Source organism: Pungitius pungitius, chromosome 12, assembly GCF_949316345.1.
Source record: "Pungitius pungitius chromosome 12, fPunPun2.1, whole genome shotgun sequence".
NCBI classification, from domain to species: domain Eukaryota; kingdom Metazoa; phylum Chordata; class Actinopteri; order Perciformes; family Gasterosteidae; genus Pungitius; species Pungitius pungitius.
The window spans coordinates 2,361,884-2,379,610 of record NC_084911.1 but is presented as its reverse complement, the minus strand read 5'-3'; the positions used below and the strand labels follow the sequence as shown (position 1 = coordinate 2,379,610).

Sequence of the window (17,727 nt, the reverse complement as noted above, 5' to 3'; positions counted from 1 at the left end):
CTAATAATTCCGACACCTCTCGAATGTCTCACTAGCGCGTCAACATGGCGCCTCTGGATGGCGCTATCGGGTTGATTTTTGCGCCGGTTGAGGTGGGCTGCGTTGCGGGCCGGGGTGAACTGCCAGCTGGGTGAACGTCATGAGGAGCGTCGGCCCCACCCCCCCCCCTTGTATCTCCACGCTCAATAACTGGATGGAGGTTTCACTCGGATGCGCTCGTCTGATCGGCGGAGGTGGACTAAAAAGACACGAGAGGAACCGAGGAAACACAAACGAAACAACACCGGATGTAATCATCGGCGCAGCAGAATGACAAGTGGAACAAGTAGTGCAACAAAGGAGACTTCTGGTTGCAATTCGCCTCCGCGGACTAAACTAACCAGCAGCTCAACCGGCTAACGCTAGCCGAGTTAACGCTAGCTGCATCGCCGGTATAACTAACGGTAGCTCTTATTTTTTTTCTTTTTAAAGACAACGCTAACGTTAAATGTATCCCGGGCTGGTTTGGAGTTTTACCACCGTTACAACAGAGCCCCAGTCAGCGGTACTACACCGTTGGACCGGTTTAACGAGCTAAACAGCTTCGGGGTTAACGTTGTAGCGTTAGCTAGCGCTAGCTACTAGTTAACGTTAGCAGGCTAAGCTACTACCGTTACAGTTCGCGAGCTGTTGCGGTTCTGCTCGTCCGCGTGGATGTTACTCATGTTATTACGACCTTGTAAAAAAACAAAGGCTCGTTTCTAACGCATGGGTTTAGTTAAACCGATTTGGCACAGTCGGAACAACACTTTGTGTTTAGGTAACCCGTGTGCTCTTCTGGCTTTAACGTCACTAACTGTGTGTCTCTCACGGGGCGAGTGATGCAGACTCGGTGAGGTGGCTCCTCCGTGTTCACAGATTCGAGCGTCGTCGCCCGCCTGCCAGTGAGAGGATCCCCGTGACATTCTCTCGCCATGGCAGCGGTGCTTAGCTACTCTCCGCCGTGGTGGGTGAATATTCTGCACAGGCTTCCCCATTTCAACTTAAAGTTCGAGCAAACGAGCAGTGACTTCCGACCGGACAACTGGCCCTATCAACAGGTAAACACACACACTGCCTCACTGGCCCTTTCGCCTTGCAGCAAATACTACAGATGTTTACAAAATGTGTTTACGTCACTATTCAAGATGATGTGGATCGCCCTCAGATCTGGAGGACAATACGGAGAATTTGTTCATAGGTGACCTGTTTGCACCTGTTCCCCTTTCTCACCTTTTGACCCCCCGTCACCATCTTTGTGTCTATCCATGTCTTGACCTTTGACATGATTTAACCAGCTGTCACCCTGGGGGACAATCCATGCCACTTAAATTGACCTAAAGGGCCATATAGTTTGTATTTAGTCAATAATGTAATCATAACCCGTTTTTTGTTATGTCACATAAGGGGCACGTTGACTCTAAAGTACCTTTGCAGAATGCCGTAGCTACTCAAGATGTCTGGATTAAAGGGGTAACAGAGATCCATGAGTAGACTGCGGAGCCTGATGTGCGGCGGTGGGGGAGGGGAGTGCACAGCAGGGCATTTGTTCACAAGTTTGATATTAACGAGACTCCAAATTTAGGTCAGGTGATACATTTTTTTTTATTGCTATAGTTGTTGTTCTAGCGGGCGTTAAGCATATTCTCGTTCCTGCAGATGTCCTTGTTTTCTGTTGCGCTTTGGTGTGCAGGTCATGCCTCTAAAGACGCCTATTGGCTTAGACCCACAGCATCCAGTGAAACCACTCTGGGTATACTGCATATCCTTATTGAAAATGAGGAAATAGAATCGGTGATTGTGTCTGAGGGCACAGCATTGACGTCCGATTAAGTATTTCACCTCTTAAGAAATTCTGCAGAAAGTGTTGATTCAGCTGTTCAGATGAATGATGTGCTGTCACATAGGGCGGAAGGTTGCTCAATTTGTCGCAGCCGTGATAAAGAGTAAAATGTACTGACATCATTGGGCCATAATTCTATTCCAATTTGTCTTTGGTCCATTGATTAATGGACTCTGTTTACGCAGCTCTTACAGAATGCATCCTTCCTGAAGCCTCTGTGGGGCTGTGGTTTTTTAAAAGGCTCTGAGAGACTGGTTATTGATCATGTAGAGTCATAGTTTCAGAGACTGCTGAGGACCGAGGGAATCCGCAAAGACTGTTATTTTCAACTCGAGTGAGAAATTGGCAAACATGGTCAGGAGATATAAGAGAACGCTGCGTCCATTTCACAGTGCCGCTGTGATTCATGAAATGCAGAAGTGACTCATCGCTCCTGAGAAACGGAAAGACGAGCTCTCGACATGCATCATCATCATCATAGTCATCGTCAGCGGCGTTAAAGCTGTTGCAGGCGTTCATGTTGGACGAATGAAAGTAATCCGAGGTGTAAAACTCTAAACATCCATGTCAGACTTTGACCGACCGGTGTAGACGTCAGAGACTGGCGAGTTAGTGGAAGGGATGATCCAGTTCAGACACAATGAGTCTATTTACCTGAGGTGTAACCGGAGTCACCTACAGAAAAGGGTCATCTGTTTTTATGACCTCGTGGTACGTGCTTGTCCGACTCTCCAAACTATAATCGGGAGGCTTTTTCCTGGTGGGACACAGGAAGGACTCTTTGGCTCAATAACGGCTGCAGCTGTTTGGCAAACAAGCTCCCCATTTAAAGGATAAGGACATTCAGTGGAAACATAATGCATATGTTAATAAAATGCAGGTGGTGCAGCTGTTGGAGCACAATGTGTGCGTTACCTCAACCAGAACAAAACATTAAGAGGTCATGATTAGACTGGCTCACTTAACCGCGCGGTGATGACAGGCCACTAATGATCGCCCCTGCAGCGCTTACCCAGGATTCAGCTCAGGTCTCGTCTGGTCAGCTCTCAGCAGTGCTCATTATAGGACTACTCCATGAATATATAACCTTGGGTGCCTTTGCGTTGATGCTGTGAAAGCAATCTACCAAAAGTAACATGCCAAAGTATGCTTATAGGTTCATCTCCTGAATCGGACTGGATAATATAACTGTGCTATAATGCAGCCTTTAAAACAAGGCAATACCTTGAATATGTGGTCTCCTGTCATGTTATCAAAAGGCCTGCAATGGTTCCAAGATTCTAGCTCGCCCGCTGCCGCGAATCTGCGACGCATCCCGCATGATTTTTTTTTTACAGAAACAAAAGTGGAAGGGTGGAAATGTGCCCCTGGTGTGAATCTCCGGGAGTATCCATTGAACAACGAGGCCCTCCATCTGACCTATATAGGAGGAGATGAGAGGATAGGAGGTTTTTCTCTAGGATAGTACAGTCCCTTTCTCTCCTTCTGGCTCTGACGTACTGCCAGCGTCCCGGGTTGATAGTTGTAATACGCAGCCCACGATACAGTTTTCCCTTCTAAAATCTTTTTTTCCGGGGATACAAATCCACAACGCTTGCCTTTGATTTAGGACAAAGGGGAGGACTTATAATTCTAATATATATATATAGTAAAGGTGAAGGTATAATACATTCTCTAGGTCCATTATCGTCGTGGTTATTGACGTGGGAGAGGTAACCCCGTCCCTCTGTCCCCCAGTCCATCCTTTTGCTGGGAGCTGTGGCGCTGGCCTGCCTGGCCCTGGACCTCGTGTTCCTGCTCTTCTACTCCATTTGTCTCTGCTGCCGGCGGAGAAAAAGTGAGGATCGGCCCAACGCCGACTGCTGCTGCACCGCGTGGTGCGTCATCATCGCAACACTCGTCTGCAGGTGAGCGTGATCTCGGCTAGGTATGTAAATTGTGTGTGAAGGATGTGGTCGGTGCTAAATGCGATGGAAAGCTCCAGAAACACAGATACAAGAAAGAACCAACTGACAGCACACACAATTTGGAATTAAATGCTACAAACATCCATCGGCTTCATATTTCTTTTTGGAGTAGACTGTGTGAGAGCCTTCTACCACTGGACACTGCACTAGCTTCCTGCTTCCCTCTTGCTGTCGAGCAGAGAGCCAACGCGGCTGATTCAGAGCCACACAAAGAGCTCGGGGACCCAGCGAGTACAAGAACTGCATCACAATCACCGCATGTGTTTACGCGCTGCTGCCAACGCAGCAAAGCCACAGGTTTCAGTGAAAACAGGAAGAAGATCCTCCATTGCATTGTTTAGTTTTTGTTCTTTGATGGCAGCCATGCACTGCACACGACACTGAACCAATACCAACCACATTCAAACCATCCAAGCCGTGGGGTCGGGTTTTCTTTTCTTTTTTTTTTGTTCACTTTTTCCACACTGTGAGAGGAAGAGATTAGCAGCCCTGCAGGAAGCGGGAAAAACCCATCAATGCCATGAGTGCCGCTGGCTTTGACTTGGGCTCATTTGGCTCGGAGTGGTTCATCATCATCATCATCATTATCGTGCTACTTTGAAAAAGCATCCACCCTGTCACAGGATGGGGGTTTAGCGGAAAGACTCAACAGCTGCCACACAGGACCTGACATTGGTTCTGGCATCAAAATGCTTCTCAGGGATCCGACAGGGAGTTCTTTTCACACTGAAACACGTAAACCAATATCTGTGTGAAAAGCTTCTCCTCTTTATTGTTTTGTGCATCCGGACGAATCGTCAGAATGTTTTATTTTTTTTAAATGTATTTTTTACCAATACAAACTGCTTCCAGCTGATTCCCTGTAACTGTGCTCCTGCCACCTGAGGCCCGTCTGCACGGCCACTGGTCTCCTGCCTCAGTACAGCCTTTGTCAGCCGCATAGAGGGCTTCGGGGGGGGGGGGGGCATAGCCGGTCCATTCCTGTGTGTTTCCATGGTTCTGTATGGGGGTCTTTCTGCTGCGGCTGAAAGGAGCCCGTTGACTGGGCTCTGAACCGACCGGGTTAATGTGGAGTTCACACGGCTCTCTCGCTCCCCCTCGCCGGCCCCCTCGCCGGCCCGCTCTCTGGTCTCTTCTGGCTAATCCCTCCTCCTCACCAACCCCTGTCTCCCCCGCCCCCTCCTTTTGTGTCCCCACCCCCTCCTCCTCCAGCGCTGGCATTGCCGTCGGTTTCTATGGCAACGGCGAGACTTGTGATGGAGTGAACCGGCTGACGTACTCCTTGCGCCATGCTAACCGCACGATCACCGGAGTGGAGAAGCTGGTAAGACTGGAGGGCGCAAATGATCCCAACTTTTTAAATATTCATCGCCCGTCTGCCATGAACATAACTGCCTCCACCCCCCCCCCCTCCCCCGCCCGGCAGAGCTGTGTTGTGAATGCCCCTTTTCCCTCGACTGCACCGTGACCTTGTTTGTCCCCGTGCCGCCTCTAGGTGTACGACAGCACGTCCTCATTGAACCAGACGGTAGAAACCAATCTGCAGCAGCTTGAGGGCCAGTATGCGGAGCACGCCGACTACCTGTCCATCATCCAAAAGCTGCAGGCCCAGCTGGACGAGCTGGTCAGGCAGATGGTGGAGATCCCCTTCTGGAGGAGAGCCGACATCTCCCTGGAGGAGCTGGCCGGCACCATCGAGCTGTACGACTGGTACAGGTGAGGCTGCGACGGAGCCCAGAGCAGTCATTCAAACAAAGGGGGCCACAATGCAACACGTTACACATTCAGCTGCAGAGGAAGGAGTGGCAGCAGCAGCATAGACTTGCATACTAATGTTGTAAAAACGATAAAAAGATTCAGATATATACTTTTTTTCATCCATTTGTCGTATTTTTTGGACAGTCATACAATAAATTATTGGTCTGTTAATTGAATGATAATTCCATTTATGAGCTGAGAGATTCTAGAGCTCCATCCGCCTGTTCCTGTCACTCGACGCCACGCCGCGGGTTTGCTAACGACGCGTGTTTGCTAACGACGCGTGTCCCCACAGGTGGCTGGGCTACGTGGGCCTGCTCCTGTTCGACGCGCTCATCTGCCTCCTGGTGCTGTTCGGCCTCATTCGCAACTCCAAGGCCACGCTCGTAGGGTGAGTCCCGGCTCCGCCCCGAGAGGTCACTTCAGCTGTTGCCACAGAATGAGTGCTAGCATCACAGCAAGGCCACCTTGTCATGACCATTCATTCATAACCAAAACATATCAGCATTGCTAATGACACTTAATGACTCGCTTAAACATGCAGCTTTGCCCTTCTAATAAAAGACTAAATTCTATACATTCTATAAGTCCATTTTGTAGGCACTAAAACTGCGTAAACGCAATAAAGATGGCTCAGTTTTCCCTTTTAATGGTAGATCAGAGCAACAAAACAAAAAGGTGATCAAACAACTCCACATAGTAAATTAAATAAGTCATAACATTTTTATTTCATATCAATTTCAGATCTTTTGTTAGCTTCCAGCACATCATTCCTATAGGCGGCATTTAAACTTTTAGGTAATATGATCTGTTGCTGGGCCGACTGAGCTTCTTTTTAACTTGAACCCACCCCCCCCACTCCAGTGTGCAGATGAGCCGTGCTGCTGTGACACTGCAGGCTAAAGGTACTTGAACTGTCTCCCCAGGGTGTGCTTGTTTGGCGTGGTCGCTCTGGTGATCAGCTGGCTCTCCCTGGGGTTGGAGGTGGCCATGTCAGCGGTAAGTCACCAACAGAGTGTGAGGAGGGGGGGGGGGGGGGGGGTGGGGGTGTAGCTGCACAGCTCATTACGTATAATTGGGTAAAACTATTTTCGGGTGTGTCCTCGGCTAAGGGTTGCAGAATTTGGCCTTGCAAGCACATTCTATTTTGTGAAGACATTGATAAAATGTGGCACAGAGTATGATGTCATGCAAAGCCATGTAGTGACCTCTGGATAATCTTAAATAAAAGATCCTCCCCCAGACACGTGAAGAAACATTGAGTGTTTGGGATTAGCATTGTGGGCATACTTATTGCAGCCATTGTTCCCAGAAGACCAGAAGCAGCTCATTAGGCGGCTGAATGGGGGAGAAAAGCCACTCAATTGACGCTGGGCCCTCAGCTGGGAGGCGGCTGCGTCGTTAAACGCTGCAATCGATCGCTCCCCGTGTTCCACCCGACATGACGGTGTCTTCTTTTTCTAGACCTCCAGTGACTTCTGTGTTTCTCCCGACACGTACGTCACCGAGATGGCCGACCAGTACGCCGCCATCGATCAAGGTGAGAACAACGTGCCAGGTTTTTCGGTTTCCGTGTTCACTGCGACGCCTCTTTGAAATGGGGAACATGAGTCATCTGACACTGAAGAGGACACTCCAGCCAGTGTCCTCCACCCCCCCCCCCCCCCCCTCTCTCTTCCGGGCATCAATGCTCTGATTATCGTGCAGCAGTGAGGCGGCATTGTTCTGATTAGAGGGCCTCGCTCTCGTCCGTGGTCCATAAAAAGTCTCTAAAAATGGCTGCCACATCTGCGGCAGGGTCAAGAGGGCAACGAGCTGCCTTTTATACGCAGCACAGAAGCCTCTAACACGGCACCGCTTAGTAATTACCCAATCTGCCCCACCATGGGAGGCGTGTGAGGGGGGGGGATGAGAGCCGTGGAGGAGACGATCACACATGCAATGCATCCTACACCCCCCCCCCCCCCCCCCCTAAGATGGTACTTAGACTTCCTGCTTGGTAATTTGTCCTTTTCCTGCTCGGCTCTCTAAAACCTGGCGATTACTTGATGCCCGAATCGAGCGTCTGGTTAATCGTTCCGGAGAACTGGAGCATCAGCTGCTGACGTCGCGTTGAGCACCAACTTACTCTTCAAACCAAACCGGGATGTTGTGCAGATACGAAGCTGGGATTTGCTCCGGGGCTGATTTGTGCAGAATGGGGGGGTTCTCTTCTATTTTTACCCCGTAGCACATGTTAACTGTTCTGCTGCTGAAAGAAACCTCACAAAGAAAACATAGCATACGGTTACAAACCTCAAGATATTATTTTCTTTTATATGGAGAACATCTTTCCCAGTGGTTGTGTATTTTCTCTTCACATCACAGAGTGTTTTATTACGGCAGATATATTGCTTCCCTCCCCTGGATAACTGCTGTATTTTCTTAAACACGCGTCACTCCAGCCGCCCTCGTTCCTCCTCTTTCTCCTCGTTGCACAATAGTGTCGGACACACGGTCTCAATCCAGACGGAGCGCGAGGGCGTCAATCTGTGCGATGCGACATGGAGCGGCCCGTTGGTCTGACGCTTCCATTTATACAGCGACTTTGTTCGCCTTGTTTTTGAGGTTTTCCTCTCTCTAAAGTATTTGCTTGATAATAAGAAATCCCCTTTTTGACTCCCTCTCCAAGCCAAAATGTTTAACCTGCCAAAAGTGTCCAATAAACAGGCCGATAATAAATCCCAATGTAAACCGATCATGTTAAATTGTATCCTTAAACATTCATTTGTTTGAGTCATAATATTGGCCGCAAGAATCTCTCACCAGTTCCGACTCCAGGACATCCTCTCCTCCTCACATGTCTATATTTAAGTGTGTGGGTGCACGTGTGAACAGAGCGGGCCCGATACGGGCCTCTCTGCACCATGAGTCCGCCCCGGGACGCGTGGGAAAGGAGCTCCTGGACGTCACTCTCCCCCCCCCCCCCCCCCCCCCCCCCCCCCCCCAGCTGGTATTCGCTGTTGCCTTTGAGTCACCCGGCGAGGATTTATTCATCCGATCGCACTCGCTGCTCTGGGTCCGTGTGGCCAAAGTCCAGAGTGTGTGCTCTGTGCACACGGTACAGTACGTTTGGTGACGTCGCTGCCGGAGTCTCTGTGAGACGGCTCTTACGTTTGTGTCCTTGTTGCGGCGTTTAGGGGAAACACACTTTGTTTATACTTTTGCAGCATGCGTCAACTTTTCTTTTGGAAGCTCAGTATCGGTGAATTCTTGTTACTTACGGGCCAACACAGAGAGGCACACTGGGATATCTGTGATAAGCGGACGAGGCCTTTTATCTAGTCGGCCTTACGATGGATGCAAATAACCGTTCCAGCTCCAGCTCCACTGACTCTCTGCTAATGTTTTCCGTCCCTGCTGCTCACAGAGATCCTGCAGCACTACCTCAGCTGCAGTTTGGAGCGAACAAACCCCTTCCAGCAGGTTAGTTCCTTGCACTGCTACATCTGTTTCTGCATGTCTGCGCACCGGCTTTTCACTTCAGATGAATGCCCACATCACACACGGGGAGGTTGTTGACTGGGTCGACGTTCAGCAGGACCCAGCGCGTTCCAATGTAATCACCGCGCTGTGGGTCGGCCACGAGCTCATGAAAAAACAATTCAGCCCGACGCTAAAATCACATGTTTGAGAAGTCGTGTCCGAAATGGGCTGAAGTAGAGGTCAAGGCAAATAGGTGTGTGTGTGTGTGTGTGTGTGTGTGTGTGTGTGTGTGTGTGTGTGTGTGTGTGTGTGTGTGTGTGTGTGTGTGTGTGTGTGTGTGTGTGTGTGTGTGTGTACTGAGAGCATGCCCTTAAATAAGAAATGTGTGTGTTGGAAGCCAGGGAGGAAGACGGGCGGTTTGCTTTTAATGGTCCAGCTTCAGCAAACCACATGAATAAATCACAGCTCCTGAGTGCTGTAAAGCAAAGGGAGCGATGGATACGACGCGTAGTTCCTTTCGAGCCAAATGATTGAAATAACTTTTTCTTCTTGCAGAAACTGTCTGGGAGCCACAAAGCGTTGGTGGAGATGCAGGACGACGTGTCGGAGCTCCTGCGCTCCGCCACCAGAGAGTACAAACAAACTCAGGTGTGTATGGATCAGGTACTGTGTGTGACCTCAGACTATCCGACCTTTAGATGGGGGGGGGGGGGGGGGGGGGTCAATGCAGCGCTGGTGTTGTCCTTGCACTCCGTTGACAGAAGCACACGTGAGAGCTGACATTGGGAATAGAGAGGGCATATTTCACCTCACATGAGCACACATGGAAATGTGCTGAGGCTGTGGAAATGTTTGTATCGGGCAGGAGGCGGTGGGACGGCCTATTTAAATGTACCCTGCATCAAATCTGCCTTTTCAGGGCGTAGAGACACCGATAAAGAATTTGCTTTTACTTGTGACCCATTTCCTTCTCTTTGCAAAATGCTTGCGTCTTTTATTCTGGACTTTTATGACTTTTATTACCATTGACAAACTGCCATAATAACAACAGTCGCACTCATTTTTATTTTACTCTGCAGGGAAGTTTAGAAGAGATCCAGGGGATCCTGAACACCACAGAGATCAGTCTTCATCAGCTCACCGCCCTGGTGGACTGTCGCAGCCTGCACATGGTGAGCCGGGGGGACGGATGAGATGGGACGTTTCTTTGTGCGCGCGTGCAGCCGACCACACCTGTCACCGCGCCTAACACTTACCCTCCTCCTGTCCGCTCGGGGCTGGCTTCGTACCCGCCGCGGCGCAGCGGGCTGAATGACAAGTGCTCGCGTCCCCAAGCGGCGTCCAAAATGTCCACGTGCACACACACACACACACACACTCGCGTGCAGATGAGGGGTCACAGCCGAATCCACACGCTGGAACAAAATGCTTTTACTGCCTGTGCATTCTCTGTTTAGTTATTTCCTGTTGTCTGCATATTTTTCCATGCAGACCCTGATCTGGACCACGTGCCATAGTTAAAAAAGCCTTTTTTTTTTTTTTTTTGCAGGACTTTGTCCAGGCCATGACGGGGCTGTGTTACGACGGACTGGAGGGCCTCATCTACCTCGTGCTCTTCTCCTTCATCACTGCGCTCATGTTCAGCTCCATTGTTTGCGGCGTGCCTCACACCTGGCAGAGGAAGAGGTGACAACTCGCCCTTCAACTCTCAACCACACGCGAAGCAGTGGGGGGGGGGAAGGGGCTTTTAGGGAGAGCTTGTGTGCAGGGCCGCATATAGAGTGAGAAATAATTTAAGGTCATACGCCTATTAATAATTGATGTTTTTATGGCATTCACCTGTTCAGCGCTCGCCCAACATGGACAAACAAACTCATGCAGTGTAGCTGAGGCTGTTTTTTTGGGTTTTTTTAATCACTGGGAGGTGTCCACAAGGCTCCAGCTGCTTCCTCAGAGAGATTGCTTCCTGTTAGCCAGCCCATTACTGTGCCGAGTTGGCCTAAATCCATCGGCTGTGTGTTAGTGCAGCAGATGAGTTAAAATCATTCTGGTATCTTTGTCCCATCAGCGGCAGATAAGGTTTGCGAGGACGGCAGCGAGGGAAGCGCTCTCCCCGACTCACACGTAATTAACTGATCCCTGCTCACAACTGAGGGAGGGGGGGGGGGGGGGGGGCATGTTCATCAGTTTGATCTCAGCTGGTGCTTCCTGTTATAAAACAAAGGCTCGCGTGCCACCGGCCTGTTTGCTCAGGGCTCTTTCACTGGTGTCTGATTCACTGAAACCCTTTCTGGAAGTGTATGAGTACACCTGCTGGCCAGTGTAGGATTATTCTTCCCTGCGAATGAGTTAGTAATGTTTTTGGACGTTTTATTCCACTGGATGACACAATGAGCTCGTGGATCAGCTCTGTGGGTTGAACACTAGGGGGAGACAGGCTGCACGTGGCTCTTCTCCCGCTCCTTTGTTAGCAGTCGGACGGGACGGGACTTCACCGCAGCGCCCTGTGATGTTTGCAGGAACGAGGAGGACAGCGAGGACGAGTCTCTGAGCCACGGGGGGAGACAAAACCACGACAACCTGTACCGGGTCCACATGCCCAGCCTGTACAGCTGCGGCAGCAGCTACGGCAGCGAGACCTCCATCCCCGCCGCCGCCCACACCGTCAGCAACGCACCCGTCACCGAGTACTTGTGAGTCACCGCCCACTGTGGATCTGAGTGAGGGAGGGGGCTAACGCGGTGTGTCCTTTGTGCTCCTCAGCTTGTCGTGTTTGGGTCTCTCAATGTCCGTTTCCTTCCACAGGGCTCAGAACGCCAACTTCCAGAACTCTCGCTGTGAGAACACGCCTCTGATTGGACGAGAGTCTCCTCCGCCCTCGGTAAGTGTCCCGTTTCCTGTTTAGAAACAAACGCAGTCGAACTCTGAAACACGTCTGGGTCATTTGTGAGGAAGTGAAAACCAGGGACTAAACGACACACACACACACACACACACACTCTCTGTGGACTACGAAGCCTAACTTTGTCCTAACTGAATATTTAGGATTCATAGCGATCGCTCTTGTCTCCTTGATTATCTACACACCGAGAGACATCCAGCTCTGTACTTATTCATGGATACGGATGTACGAAGAAGAATTTCCCTTCATGCATCAGTGGGTGATTGGAAGTGTCATCAGACATTTCCCCGATGTTGTGTTTTCAGTAGATGGTGGTAGTAGTTTCTTTATTGTGTTTTATTTGAATGTTTGAGTTGGAGAGCAAATAAAGAATCCAGCAGACTGCTGCATCCCCTTTACAGACAAACCGCTCCACACGCACGAGTTCATTCTCACATCGAGTCGTTTAAGGCCTCGTGTGTGGGGGGTGCGGGGGGGGTACGCTGGGTTCTTTGTCCTCTACATCCTCTCTAAGACTTTATGCTGTGAAAGAAGCTTCTTCTTTTTTTCAAATTGTCAAGTTTAACCATGTGTGAGGATCCTCGCCCCCCTCCCCCTCCACCCCCACCCACAGTGTTCACGTGTCTCCCTGGACCTCCACGCTGCGTTGTGTATCTTCTCTATAATGGTTTTTATTATTATTATTACTCTTTGTTCTTGCGAATCCATCCAGTTGTATTTGACTGCCGCGGACAGTAACAGCGGTCACAGCTGGCAGTTAAAGCCCTCGGAGAGCTCAAGATCCTTTTGGTAACCTCATCTGCTATGCTAACAGGTACAAAACAAGCCCGCCTCCCCCACCCGCTGGCCTGTGCCTCCTCTGTGCCCCCCCCCCCCCCCCAAATCCCAAACCCCCAACCTCCCAGCTCCACTCGCCCTCAATCAGGTCCCCACCAGGGCTGCTGGACCTGACTCTTGCTAAGTGTCCCACCTGGTGTCTCACCTGACCTTTTTGTTTCCTGTATGTCCGCCCCCCCCCCTTCCTCCCCGGCCCCCTCCCTGCACCCCAGACGTACTGGGAGGAACATGTGATGCTGTGAGTCTTCCCTGATGAATCGAATGTTTTCACAGCAGTACGTGACGGTACCGTACTGCAGCGAGTTTAATGGATCGAGTCCTTTCCAGGTTCTGGTGTTTTACTGCGTTTTGTGGGCCGGTTGAACCCTGACGGACATTTAGATCATTCAGTCAGACACCTTCTGACGGAAGAAGGGAGGAGTCTGTGTGTAGATGTAGAATTGATCCAGTGAAAGTATCACCAGATAAAGAAAAATAACAGCTGACCGTGGTGCCTCTGAAATGCAGCCTTCCTGTGCTTGTGTCGCATGGGTGCATCCTAAATGTTGCACGAGGGTTAAAGGCAGAGGGCGGAATGATTTGCGCAGCTCCTTGTCCTCCGCTGTCGTGGCCCTCTGTAGCTGTGATGTCCTCTCTGTGCACGGATCACTTAGCCCCCACCCCCTTAGCCTCCACTTGGAGAGGTGACGTGTGTCTCTGATCTGTGCCATGAGTCGTGTTCCGTAGTGCTTCGATGTGTCCGATCCGTGTTGCCCCTCCGCTGTTTACCAGAAGGGGTTGTTCCATTTTATATATATATATATATATAAGTATTGTTCCATTTCAGGGTTTTTATCCCATCCCACTTTTTAGAGCGTGAAAACTTTCGCCATGTTTTGCTGTGTGTCATTTTCTTTCTTTCTTTTTTTCTTTTTTTTAAACACAGTACACCTCCAGCATGCGAGTGAAGTACCTGGCCAACAGCCGGCCGGACCCCAACCCCCCCCCTGCAGCCCAGCCCAGCCCCGCGGACCCCTCCCCCCCACAGCACTGACGTCTCCCAGGTCACCTCACTCAAAATCCTTAAAATGTGTGTGGGTTTTTTTTTTTTTTTTTTTTTAGCTGGTTACCCGAAGCAAACCGCGATGATTCTCACACTCCGCTGTTCTCGTACTCCTCTTTTTTTTTTCCCCCACAATCCTCGGCGGGTGTTTACTATTCCTCTGGCAGCCCCGAACCGACCCGTTTACACTCAGCTGGTCGTTTCGTTTACGCTCGAACGCAACGTGACACCCGGCCCGCTGGCCGCAGGTTTTCTTCTGTACCGTACCGCACCGCGAGAGAAACGCCTTGCACGCCAACGTGGGAGGAGCCCAGCGCTCTCCCGCCGGAGGCGCGGACGCCGTTTCTCGCGCGGCACACTGCTCGCCGTAGGTCACGTGCGTTTCACAGTCTGCTTGTGGAATTTAAAATGCAGGTTTCTTCAGTTAGTGTCTATTTACTGTACAATACTGTATCTCACACACACACGCGCGTTAAATCCAACGTCTGGGACCACGTTTCCTGCAGCATTGCCCGTCCTGCAGGTATAAAATACTTTTACTTGGTACACATTTCTTTTTTTTAATACACATTGTCGAGCCACTATTCCGCAGCAGGAGACTGAAGCTGTGAACTTGATCGTGAAAACGGACGTGCAGCTGTTCGGGGAGAAGAGTCTCGGCAGGATGACGACTGTCATCCCAGAAAAAGGACGGGACGTTTTTTTATACCACTGGAAGAACTGTTTTATTTCATTATTTTTGAGGACGACGGCGAAGCGCGGCGTCCACGTCTTCTGCGACATTCCTGCAGAGCTCTCGGTGATGCTTTCGCCTCTTCGCCAGACTGCTTGTTATTCGCTGCGTGTTCCTGTCGAGTCGAAAAGCCTCATCTCCCTGAACAGAACTGGGCATTGTACACACACACACACGGACACACAGCAGCTTAGTCAGGAACGCAGGTGTCTGCATGTGGGGAGAAACGCAGCGTCTCACAAATGTGTTTTAGCATTTCTAACTGGGTGGATGAGAGCGAGCGGGTGCTGTGAGGCGATTGTGACGACTCGGCTCTCGATAACCCGACGATGCTTTGAACGAGATGTTCGTGCTCCTGGTTGCTTCTCGTAGATGTGCGTTGTGACCTGTACAAGTGGGAGGGGGGTGCCGTGCCGTGCCGTGCCAACCAGTGAAGCACAACTCTTTTGCTCTCTGAAGCTCTTTTTAAATGTCTTAACTTGAGGCCACTTTGTAGAGTTGGCAGCTCCCAGTTGCCTGTGTAAAGGAGGGTGAGCGTGATTTTTTTTTTTTTTTCAAATCAATTATGCTCTTTAAAACATTATTACAATCGTTGTTTCTGGCTAGTTGTCATATTCTTTGTAACGAAATGCGCTTGTACAGATTTTGAACGTTCACAAATTGAGGAGAAAAAACAGTAGTGGAAATTTCATTTTCCATTTCTTAAAAAGCTTATTCAACTCCTTTTTTTTTAGTTTCATCATTTCATTTTAGAATTTCTAGCAAGCACAATGTGTTGCTTCATTAATGTGAATATGGTAAAAAATATTGCAATTTTTCTTTTGAGTTTCTTCCTAGAAATTAAAATCACTAGATGTCATTTTCGTTTTTTTTACTTCATGCATCATTTTTTTCAATCTCTGAAATGTGTTCATGTAAATCCTGTGGTTATATTGAGCTTGAATGCTGTGTTTTAAAATTAAACTAAACTCAACTGTAGTGACCTGCCTGTCTGTATTATTGAATTTAAAAGCTGATGACCAGGAACCGACACCAGGGGGCAGCAGAGCTGCTCCTTCAGCTGCTGGAATGATGCAATCGATGCTTTATTGTTCCCTTTGGAGGGTTTTTAAATGTCTTTTACATTTGAATGTTCTATCTAAGAGATGCCTGACCAAAGTGCCACAGACCCTTAAAACACTGAAGGTGATTCTGGGGTCAGTGAGACAAAGTGCATGTAATTCCGTGTGCTCTCTAAGCCGATCATTGTAATCCAGATTAATGACCCGGATCCAACCACCGACTCACAAGAACCACCGGCCAAGTGCTTGCATGAGATGAAGCGGTGACAGGGCAGTGTGCAAATACCAGCTTCATCCGACGAGGCGCATGTCCCAGACATCCCTCGTGCATTGGTATCCGGTCGCTCTGTGCTGCTGACCTCACGGGGGCCGACGGCGCCCGCCCGCCCGCCAGCTGCTGTCGGCCAATGAAACGGGCTCTATTTGAACATATTAGGAGCCGTTTCTTTTTTTAATACCTCCATACAAAATGTAACTTTTTGGTCAAGAATGCAACACTTAAATCTTTGCAGGTACTTCCTGTCTGATAAGGTGAAGATCCAGATTACATCATCTCCCGCGTTCCCTGCTGTTTACCCGCGGGGGCCGAAAAAAACAAAGCCGCGAACCAACAAAGCGCTGAAGGACCAGAGATGCAAATGACCATTCACACGGTCCCACTGTCGAGGAAATTAAATTACCCGGCTTGTTGCTGGACCGGAGGAATGCATCACTAATGCTTTGAGGAGAGGAGCTGAATGGAGACTGAGGGCCCCCCCTCCCCACCCCCCCCACACCCACACACTCAGACACTTCCTGAGTCTGGCCGGGCTTTCTGCCAGCTGGTCGGCCTCCTCCTCCTCCTCCTCCTCCTCCTCTTCGATGCCAGGCAGCTGCATTGGGGCCAGGAGACTTAAAGCTGCTTCCATTTCAAACAGATGATGTAAAAAGCGCATTAAACCTGTGGGATCGCATGTAAATACAAGCACTTATAAATGCATAAATGAATTTCCCACCTTTCCGACTTCGGTAGCGTCTACTGGTGTCGTGTGGGAGCCAAGTTAAGCTGCCGTCGCCCTCTAGTTACAGAGCACGGTGTGTTTTCCAAATGCCCCCCCCCCTCACATGGACATTTTTAAGGTCACAACACGCATCACGTTTGCAATGCAAATGAAACACAAAAAGGTGCAAATGTCTCTTACGGCCTCATTTGCATAAGCATTTGCATTTCCACAAAGCACCGTGTCTGTTATTTTGAACTTGCAACTATCCTTTTAAATCTTTCATTTTAGGGACATCGTTCAGAAATGATTTGTCGGGATATTTTTCTGTAACAGTTGACCAACAACTATATTAAGAGTATAGTTGTTTTTTATAACTACGCGTGGGTCATAATAAAAAAAAAAGAAAAGAAAATCCTCAAGTCCTTCACTCGAGTGGGTTCTGTTGGACTCCCGAGGCCTGCAGAGCCCGCGCTGAGCAGGATTATGGCCCCCCCCCCCCCCCCCCCCCCCCGCCAGTTGCTTGCGAGGTCTCTTAATCCCGCAGACGCCTGTTAATTGGAGAGCGACTGATACAGCAGAGCGCAGCCGTGGAGACAATGTCCCTCTGATCCCCCCCCTGGGCTCTCAGGAATGTCCCGCAGCCGTCCCCACTGTGTGGACCTCGTCCACTGCGGCGCCTCACCTCACACTTTTTGGTTGAGTCAAAAACAAACACAGAGTTGTGAAATGTCACATGTTGCTGATGGGAGGGCGTAAGAAAGCTCACCCGGGTGTTTTGTCTCCTAATCAGCGGCCAACGAACCGCTAACAGGCTCGAGTGTTTCCTGCCGGGTCTCGACAATGACTGGAACGACGTCGTTGTCGAGACCCGTGAGGCCTCCGCGTCCCGTCTTCACAGCTCGTCTCAGGATTGGACAGATCGCCGTGTCTCCTTTAGCCTCTCAGTTATTTGTGGTGGTTTTACGGTTCTCTTTGGTCAGTATTTTTATTCATTTCTTTCATGACTTTGCATTCCTTCCTCTGCGTTACTTCTTACTATTTTTGCCTCTTGCTTTTCATGACTCACTGGTTGTTTGATTGACAGTCAGCTCACACAGAGACTCTGGTCAGGGGGCCAG

At 49.8% G+C, this 17,727-nt stretch overlaps 1 protein-coding gene across 3 annotated transcripts; it reads left to right on the top strand.

Annotated features, from left to right (window-relative positions):
- The first annotated feature begins 101 nt into the window (after positions 1 to 101).
- Positions 102 to 15,543, top strand: ttyh3a (tweety family member 3a). 3 transcript variants are annotated; one of them, XM_037475284.2, is made up of 16 exons: positions 102 to 443; positions 867 to 1,079; positions 3,599 to 3,768; positions 5,041 to 5,152; positions 5,324 to 5,544; positions 5,882 to 5,977; positions 6,513 to 6,585; positions 7,051 to 7,126; positions 8,996 to 9,051; positions 9,607 to 9,699; positions 10,131 to 10,223; positions 10,601 to 10,737; positions 11,571 to 11,744; positions 11,857 to 11,932; positions 12,666 to 12,767; positions 13,716 to 13,809. In XM_037475284.2, the coding sequence occupies exons 2-15, from the start codon at positions 954 to 956 to the stop codon at positions 12,744 to 12,746; spliced, it is 1,584 nt and encodes a 527-aa protein (XP_037331181.1). In that variant the 5' UTR covers positions 102 to 443; positions 867 to 953; the 3' UTR covers positions 12,747 to 12,767; positions 13,716 to 13,809. The 3 variants fall into 3 exon arrangements, with proteins under 3 accessions (XP_037331181.1, XP_037331180.1, XP_037331179.1); XM_037475283.2 differs by lacking the exon at positions 12,666 to 12,767 and having other exon boundaries at positions 102 to 431; positions 13,716 to 15,543; XM_037475282.2 differs by lacking the exon at positions 12,666 to 12,767 and having other exon boundaries at positions 13,716 to 15,543.
- Positions 15,544 to 17,727: the final 2,184 nt, after the last annotated feature.

Coding starts and splice junctions, on each gene's coding strand:
- ttyh3a (XM_037475283.2), top strand. CDS start 954: ATGGCAGCGGTGCTTAGCTACTCTCCGCCGTGGTGGGTGAATATTCTG. Junction 3,769..5,040: donor ATCGCAACACTCGTCTGCAG/GTGAGCGTGATC, acceptor CTCCTCCTCCAG/CGCTGGCATTGCCGTCGGTT. Junction 6,586..7,050: donor TGGAGGTGGCCATGTCAGCG/GTAAGTCACCAA, acceptor TTCTTTTTCTAG/ACCTCCAGTGACTTCTGTGT.